The 9,481-nt window shown below is 52.8% G+C and overlaps 1 protein-coding gene across 1 annotated transcript in view; it reads right to left on the reverse strand.

The window, feature by feature from the left end:
* The window catches only part of Zcchc24 (zinc finger CCHC-type containing 24), a 49,476-nt gene that overhangs the window by 34,132 nt on the left and 5,863 nt on the right, over positions 1 to 9,481 (reverse strand). Inside the window, exon 2 of the mRNA XM_021203655.2 lies at positions 2,766 to 2,966. Coding sequence (XP_021059314.1) covers positions 2,766 to 2,966 — 201 coding nt within the window. The remainder of the gene's footprint in view (positions 1 to 2,765; positions 2,967 to 9,481) is intronic.

The following is a 9,481-nucleotide window of genomic DNA, read 5'->3' on the forward strand; positions in this document are numbered from 1 at the left end:
AGGGAGGGAGGGAGGGAGGGAGGGAGGGAAGGAGGGAGGGAGGGAAGGAGGGAGGGAGGGAGGATAAGAAACCAAATAAAAATGAAGGTGTGGCCAGGAATGGCGGCATGTGGCCGAGGCATGATGATCCTAAGTTTGAGGCCAACCTGGACTATAGAGAGAAAACATCTCACAACAAGAACAAATAAAGCATAACAACGAGGACGCGTACAGTCAGTGCCCCAACCTCAGCCTCCACACTGAGAAACAAGAACAAAGACAAAGTAAGCGACTCCACAGATGGGAACAAGAAAGGTCAGAGTGGAAAAACCAAAGTCAAGGATTTTCATCGACATCGTGAGGCCACACCCACAGCAGTACTATCCGCCGGTAGTCATGGCTAGGTGCAGCCTAGCTGTGCACTGAGGAGCGATAAAGGCCTATCAGTTCAGATGGATAACACTCAGCCTTGAAAGGAAAGGACGACCCGTAACACGCCATCGATGAGCCGTGTGACCTTCCTGTCTCAGACTCCGCAGTACAGGGGTGGGTCACCACGTCACTTACATGCTAATTAGTCTGACCTGCTGTATAACATTTCATTTGAAACGTGGGTCTATAAAAACTCAGTTTCCCCTTTCCTGTCTCCGGGAAGACTTGCGCTCAACACCTGATAGGATAAGAACCCCAGCTGGTTCAGGAGTCAGAGAGGAATGTGACCCAGCAGCTGCTCGTGCTCAGTGGAGGGTGGAGAACATCCAACTAAATTCCAGCCCACCCAAATCTCCAGCATCCGGCCCCCAGCAGGGATGAGGGGTACTCTTCATGGTACTGCCTGTGACAGCATCTTCCCTGTGCCGGGCCCCGCCAGATACTTTTCCTGCCTTAGGTCACTGTATCCAGGCGTTAGTTGAGTCCTCCTTTGCCTTTGCCCAGGCAGGGAGATCCCTGGGCTTCTAGGAGTCCTGGCTACTGTCAGGTTTGGGAACAAATCAGGACAGCTCATCTAGGCTGCACAGAACACAGGTCTGTGTTCCAGACAGACCTGGTGTGGCCCAGGTACCCATGGAAGCACCAAGTACCAATTCCGGGTCCTCAGCTCTATAGCATTCACTCATTTGTTCCACTGTCAACGGGCCCCTCCTCCCTCCTGTGCCATAGAGCTGAGAGCTGATGATCAATGATCAATGGGAAGGAAAGCCAGCATCTGGAGGCTGAGGAACCCTCTACCCAGTAGTCGGAAGACTCTCACCTGCCTGGGGTTAAAATCCTCCGAGCCAGCTCAACTTCTGCATTGAGTTTTCTCCCTTGCTCAAAGTGCTCATCCCAGCCTCCCAGAAAGAGGCTCACACGAGCCTGACACACAGGCAGTCACCCACAGTGGATGATAGGTTGCCAGGGGACCTTTGGCACAGGGTCTGTCTCCTCCTCGATGGGAGTGGATCTTGCTTGCCTGCTTCCCAAGCTGCCCATGGGTGGGATAGTTCTTGAGGTGTCCTGAACTGCTGCACGTGGGAGCACTTAGCTGGGAAGGGGTTGGCAGCCTCTGAGTCCTTATCTGTTGCCCAATCAGAGAGCCTTGGGGGAGAAGGGGAGCTCAACTTCCTCCAGCCAAGTCACAGGACTCCAAGGGCCTCTTGCTCACTGCCCCCATGGAAGGATGGGGTGTGGAGCGTAGGGGATGCCACCACCAGTAGTGGGCTCCCACCTTGTAGGGTTCCAGGAGGGGATCACACACATCACCGTGGAGGTTGAGTTGGCATGTGGGTGTAGGGTGGCCTTGGAGTTCTGCTTCTCTACCAAGTTCCCTGGAACCATTAACAGAGCTGTGTCGGGGCTAGGCTTGAAGCAGCAAAGACCTGAAGCCTTGCACAGCCCTTCCTGAGAAATGCCAGGGATGCAGTGGTGGCAAGCCCATCCTGGCTCCCCACCTGGCTCCACTCTGGTTCCCAGCATCTGGAGGGCACTACTGCATAGCTTTTCAGAATTGATGGGATTCCATTTCCATTACATATATAAAATAAATCCAGCACCACATTGTTAAAGAAAAAATGGAAAATGTGAAGGAAAAATAAAAGTAGGGGAAAAGGATCGCTGATAAGCTCACACTGCACTTTAAAAGACGCCTGCTGTCTTCTCTCCCCAGGATCCTGTATCTGTCCAGGACTCAGTCACCCAGGGAGTGGCATTGGCTGCAGATGCCTTGCTTCATTAAAACAAAGCATGGGGCACAGAATGAGGCTGCCCCCAGCCCCCTCCATCCCCCAGCCATTCACCCTGAGGGGATGTCGGGCCTCTTGGCAGACGATGCCTTTACCCTGACCTATTCTGGGGCACAAACAGGCAAGGACCCTCATCCTTCCTTGATGTAGGCAGAGGAGGCAGTGGTGGGTTTGAGGGAGGGGGTGCACATCTGGATTCCTGGCCAGGAGCCCACATTCCTTCCTGGTGAATGTGAGCAGATGGGGCCTCCAGAGAGTCATGAAGAGGCTGCTGGCTGCCTCCTGCCCCACTCTAGCGGGACCCACTCTGCAGGAACACTTGTGGGACCCTAGAGGCCAGAACCTCACGTGGGGGCCTGGTTTGGGTCCAGAATCCCCCATGCCGACTGCTGAGCAAGCACTATGGGCCCAAGTGGGGTCTGGACCCCTCTACTTCAGGCAACCTTGTCTTACTTAACAGCACCATGGAAACAGAAGGCCCTAGGGAGAACACGGTGCACATCTACCCATAGACCCAGCCGGGAAGGAAGCTCGGGAGAGCCCAGTTGGGCTGCCTTGCCTTACCTGAGGGCAGTCCTTAATGTAGTGTCCTTTGTTGAAACACAGGTGGCACAGGTAGTTCGGAGGAGGCCGCTTGCTGGGCTTGCGGGCCTCGGAGGTGAGCGTCAGGTCTGAGAAATGTTCGGTGAGGGAGCTGAGGCCATCAGCGATGTTGTTGAGGGAGCCGTAGGGCGAAGCGTTCCTATACACGCTGCTGCTCAGCGCCTGTGGGAACAGAGGCTATTCAGGGCTGTGGCAAAGGAGGCTTTCAGACACCACCCGGCATGGATCCACACAGATCTAAAGCCTGAGTTCAAATCTTAACTCCAGTTGTGGGTTTGACCTCAGATGCTCTGCCTAGTCTGTGGGAACACGAGAGTGACCCTCTAAGGCTTCCGTAAGGGTAAAGGGAGGTCACGTGTCTGGGCCCTAGGACCCCTGGGTTACACGGTTAACAGCTGTGAGGTTTGTAACTATCGGTTCTTGACGCGCCACACCAGATGTGGAGGAGGTTAATACTCTCAACGTGACAGGACCTAGAATCACTTAGGAGATAGATAGATCGCTCCTCGTGTCAGCAAGGGAACTTCCAGTTGGGCTAAGCAACTTGGGGAAAGCCACCCTAAATGTGGGAGGCACCATTCCATGGGCTGGGGTCCTGGACTCAACAAAAAGGCAAATGGGGTTCACAACAGCCTTTATCCCTCTTCCCTTTCCCATTGTTCACACACTGTGGTCATAGGCCCCAGGCTCCTGGTAGCACTACCTCTGTCTTGATGGACGGTACCCTCTGACAGGGAGCTAAACCATAGCCTTCCTTCGTTAAGTTGCTTTTCCTGATATTTTGCCACAGAAACGAGAAAAGTGACTAATACAGATGGCCTTGTGGGAAGCCACTTGTTGGGTATGGGGAGACTTCAGACACAGCTCTGTTGACGCCACTTCCCACCTAGTAAGAAAGAGACTCAGGGACTTGCAGTGTGACTACCGTTTCGGAGAACTGGAGGTCAATGCACAGAGAAGCCCCGCCTGCCTGATCCACCTCTCTGAGAGCCTCTGAGGGGGAGTGGCTACCTCTCCCACCTCCACATGACAGGAACCAGACACCCCTTTGAGCTCCCAAGCAGACGTGGCTCAGGCCCTCCTGGTGTACACAACCTCTATTTATAGGCATCACAGGCTCTGGGTGGCATGGCACACTGGAATTTAGTAAAGGTGGGGCCTGTGGTGGGGCTGGCAAAGAATGGCCAAGGGCTCCCCTTTCCTAGTGAAGGGCCAAGGCTAGAAAGCAACAGCTTCCTGAGGGAAGTCAACAGGTGAACCTGGACTCAATGGCTGGAGTCCTCTGAGCCCACTCCAGACGCCCCAGATGGCAGGGATAAACTCTAGCCCCCTGCTGATGGGGAGCTGAGGCTTCCAGGAGTCCTTAGGCTGAAAGAGAAACAAGGTTCCTGGAACCAAGAGCTTAGCCTCCGTTGTAAAGCAGGCCGGCAGGAGCCTAGAGAAGGGGCAATCTTCCGTTTCTTCAGTGTGGGAAGGAGAGAGAGAAGAACTGAAGTGTTCTAGGGCATGGGATACAGCCTGCCCAACTCCAACAAGAGGAGCTTCTTCTTTTTCTTTCTTTCTTTTTATTTTTTAAAATTAATTAATTAATTTGGGGGGGGGGTTCGAAACAGGGTTTCTCTGTGTAGCTCTGGCTGTCCTGGAACTCACTCTGTAGACCAGGCTGGCCTCGAACTTAGAAATCCACCTGCCTCTGCCTCCCGAGTGCTGGGATTAACGGCATGTGCCACCACTGCCCGGCAAGAATAGCTTCTAATCTCACATTTCCATCTTCAGAAACTGATCCCTCAGCTCTGAGAGGACCCAGCCCTCACTTCCAGGTAAGCCAGTAACTTGGATACCTGCTGGGTGACCCTGAATGGCCCTCTCCTTCTCTGAGCCTCTATCCATCTTACATTATTTTAACCAGAGCCTTGGCATGGAAGAACACAGACACCATACCTGGAGTTGCCCAGGGCTAGCACACAGCTTTCCTGCGGTGTGGGAGCCACATGGATCCTTAGAGCCCTCTGGTGCGACATGAAACTCAAGTCAGCGCACTCCAGCACCAACCTGCCTGCAGTCAGAACCAACTCGTTAGCTCCTGGGCAAGCCCAGAATGGAGTGGCTCCCGGGGAGGCAACGGCCTCCATCCCGGAGGCAGCGCGGCTACAGGAGGACAGCTTTGGTGGAAATCAGACAAGGTGGCCAGGGTGACAGGCCAAACCTAGCAGCGGTGCCCTTGGGAAGACAGAAGCTTCTCGCCATCCCCCTGTGAGCCACTGCCCACTGCTTCGCACATGAAATGAGTATGCAAAACTTGTATTGGATGACTTGGAAATTAGTAACAAAAACAGTTTTCTGGGCTCCACCTCAGGGTCACCACAGCGGTGGCTTGGGACCAAGAGCATTATTTTTGTGTGTGATCAAATATCCATAATGACAGTTGCCAGCTTAATGATTTTAAAGTGGTCAGTTCCAAGGCTCTGAGCATATCCTCCCTGAGACACGGTGGCCACCACCACCCACCTCCAGAGTCCGCTACCTCCCCAAGCCCAAACTCGGAACCCACTGAACAGTAATCCCTGACATGAATCTGCTTTGCCAGCCCCCCCTCCCTCCAGCCCTAGAAAATTCAGGCAGCGGCAGCCACGTTACTGGCCTCAGAGCACTAACTCCTGGGTCCCTCTACATCTTAACTGGGAGACCTGTCCCATGCCAGGAAGCTACCAGCTCCATCGTCCCTAACCAGCCTGAGGATAACACAGCCCTGGCCTCTTAGAGAGAAGTTTATCCAAACAAGAAATCTGAAGCTCCAAACCCTGTGACTCATGCTCACGGCTGGGAAATGCAATTTCACAAAATAACAACCCTCTTCTCTTCCCCCCTCTTCCTTTCTTTCATTTTTGCTTGCTAGGATTTTAAACAAGTCCACAGCCTTCGCGACTGTTTTAAGAGGAAGGGGAAGTTTGGTGGATGCCAACGCTACACTAATTACACCCTAAATTGTTCTCTCCACGGGGTTGTGGTCATACTCCTAGACTCACGACAGACCCTCAGTCATCCCCGAACAGCCGAAGGCCTGCTATACTCTCCCTGGCAGCTCGATACTTCCAGATGCCACCGAGGGTCGCAGATAAGCCTCCCCTAATAGATCCATGGACAGAGCAGAGGTAAAGTCCCCCTCCCAGAATCTTGGTGTCCACTGTCCCCCGGGCTGTCTTCATAACTACCACAGCTTTCTACCTCGAGCACCAGCCCAAGATAAACACCACGCAGAACTAAGAATCCAGGAGGAGTCGAATGGTTCCACCACATTCCCATGCTATTAGTAGAGAAACCAAGGTTCTGAGGGCTGCAGAGGCTCAAACCCAGTTGGAACCGGGAGTCAAAAGAGTCTAACTTGCCTGGTCAGGGCAGACTGGGCAGGTCAGAAAGCCATTTCCTCTCTGTAAAGCCCTATTTGAGCCCTGGCCACAGAGGTGAAAGGTACGTCCTGGCTGTTTTCTGGCATGCAGGAACTGGGCAGAATGTAGGTTGGGCTTTCTTTCTTTGAGCAGAAGGGAGATAAGGCAAACTTGATTATCCCTGCAGATACACCTTCGCTGGGTTCAGACACCCAGATTCTGAAAGATACCCTAGTCCTGGCATATAAAGGATAATCAGCAATCTACGACATTGCAGGGCCACGCTAGCAGGGCAGAGGTGCCTGCATTCTGAAGGCCCTGCTCTTCAAGGGAGGGCAGCCCCACGACGTGATGGATGTCAGCCTCCGGGCTGCATCATCATTCTGCATCAAAGGTCCCAGAAGCCGGTAGGAAGCGTGGGATTCTTCTACCACATGTGGGGAGACACAGCAACAGACTCGTGGTCATTGCTGGAATCTTCTCTCAGGTTCTTGAGGGTCTGACAGGGAAACATGGATTAGAAGACTCTGGTTTGCTCTGACCACGAGTTGTTCTTGTCTACAGAATCTTTTCTTTTCCTTAGTTCTCCTTGACTGCCAAGACATTTATCTGAGCACCGATCTCATTTTTGTAGAACTGGAAACTGAGACTCAAAAGGACTTAGTAATTTGCCCAAGGCAACAGAGTCAAAAAGATGTGTCGGCCAGCTACATTTCACCCACACGTAGCCTCTAAGGCTCGGCTCCACCTAGGGAAAAAAAAAAAAGGAGCCAGAGGATGACATCAGGTGCGACTTCATATGTAAAGCCCCTTGGTGCTGAGGACGATGTAGTTCCAGCTTCTCTGGTCTCTGAGAGGGGGGTGGAATCTGGGGAAAGCAGTTCTGCTGTGGACTCTGAAGGGCAGAGGCACAGGGTCACAAGGCTGTGCCCCCCCTCTCCCCAGAGAAGCCTGCCCAGCTGGACTCTCCTGCAGGGCTATCACAAGGTACCACAAGCGGGGGGGAGGGGATGATGGCAAACACTGTGCTGGTGGGCAGACACTTCTGAGAGTGGCCCAGACAGAGTCTGAACCATAAAGATCGTTCAGGCAGGACTAGCAGGGTGGCAGGCGGGAATGATACCGCCTCTGCCAGGAAAGACACAACTATAGGCAAGGCCAGTGGCGAAGGTGGCGTTCAGGGCCAGGCCCAGTACCCCAGGGAGATCAGAGACCCAGGGACCTCTATGCTCTCTGTTCTGTTCTCTAACCCAAGACAGCCTTAGAGGAAAGAGCTTGAGTCTAGCCCTAGTTCTGTGGGGTTCCTTTCATCAGCCACACAACTATCTTCTTATCTCCTAAAGTCATCCAACCCCTCACCTCTTCACCCAACAACACACACACACACACACACACACACTGTAATAAGAAACCATATCACCAGTGACCATACCCCTTCTTCCAAGAGACCTGTACCTCTGTCCCTAGGGCCCACCTGGAATGGCTCACATACTCATCCTCTGCCCACGGACAGGAGGGTGCACGCTGGGTTGGGGTGTAGGAGACAGTACACACAGGTGAGAGAGAAGTGGACCACAGGAAAATGAAGCACACCGTAACTGAACCTCTCCTCCCCCATCACACGCAATTCTGCCCATATTCTCGTTTCCAGTGCCAGGAACATATGAACTGGCCAAGACAGATCATGACCCTTTGCCAGTCCAGACATTGCTCACATTTCACATGTAAAATCGTTCTCCCTACAAAGACGAGGCTCAATAAAAGATCTGAGACTAATGGTCATGTCAAGTTCTCTTAGATGAAGGAAGTGGGCAGAGAAAAATGGGGACCAGGGCTTGGGGAAGTAGACAATGGATGCCAGACAAAGCCTAGCAGACCTAGAGCCAAGGGAAGACAGTATCCCCACCTCGGTTTCTGGGCCCCCAACCCAGGGTCACCACTCACTTGATGGTGCTCATGGGCCATGGCTCCTTGCCCACTTCCCGGCTAGCACAAGAGCGCTGGGGACCCTGTGCCTGACACTTGTGAAACACACTTGTCAAGTCAAAGTAGAAAGCATGAATCTGAAAAGCCAAGGGCTCAGCAGGACTGTAGCATTAGCCAGTCCAGGGTACGACCGAAGCCATATCCTCTATAGCAGAGGTCTGGCGCTGGGATCCACTCTGAAGTGAAGGTGTCCACAAACTGTGAGGTCATGGGCAGGCATGTGTGTTTGTGCCATGTGCACTGGGATCACACCAGGGACTCCAAATGCGCTCATGACCAAACAAGGTAAGGACCATCTGCACATTTAGTCACTACCAGAACATGGCTAGGGACAGGGCTTCACTATTTCCCAAGTCAGCCCCTTGCAATTAATCTAGCAACTAATAAACACTTGTTCCTTGAGATACCATAGGAGGCTGAGACAAGGGAGACCACCTACTTCTTCACAGGGCTGAAGACAGAAGAGAGAGCGGGTTTAAAGCCATCTGCCCTACCCCCACCCGCCTAGTGGGATGAGCTGAACATCCAGTGTGGCCCAGTTCCTGACTGGGCATCAGAGGTAGGATTCCTACTCCCAAGTCGGACAACAGAGCTATGGAGACACTGCCACTGCACAGTTCATGGCAGCCCAGCTGTCCAGCCTGCCGCCTGCCCTAGAACATCACACCTTGGCTACCACAGCCCATGTCGCTGGAACAGCTGGAGGGAGAACTGGTCCCTAAAGCAGCCACCCCATGAGTTCCAGAAGAGACATCCATTTGTACCAGAAGGAAACACCTTGGAATCTGTCCATTGGGACAGGGCTGGAAATATCACAGGTAGGATTCAACAGCAAGTGTCAAGGCTCAGACACTCGAGACTGCTGGGTGCTTCCAGAAATTACAAGTTAACCAGTGTAGCCAAAGGAAGACAGCTACAAAAGAAATATTAACACATACACACACACATAAACACACATACACACACACACACACACACAGAGAGAGAGAGAGAGAGAGAGAGAGAGAGAGAGAGAGAGAGAGAGAGGAGTGTTAAGGAACAGATCCAATGGCACATGCTTAGTTCTGTCCCTAGGTCTCTGAATGTAACCCCCTCTTCTGGACAACAGGGCAACTGCCCCAGGGAGGGACATAGGCATAAAATAGGAAACTATGGTTTTTCTCCTCTGTGTCTCCTAAACCAGGCCAATCGGACAGAGCAGGAACATACTAAGAAACCCAGTGCCTACACAACAAGAGCCTGTGACTCTTCAAAAGAGTTGGGGTCCGGCCGGGTGTGGTGGCACACACCTTTAATCCCAGCACT

The sequence above is a fragment of the Mus pahari genome, chromosome 8, assembly GCF_900095145.1.
Source record: "Mus pahari chromosome 8, PAHARI_EIJ_v1.1, whole genome shotgun sequence".
Taxonomy (NCBI): Eukaryota; Metazoa; Chordata; class Mammalia; order Rodentia; family Muridae; genus Mus; species Mus pahari.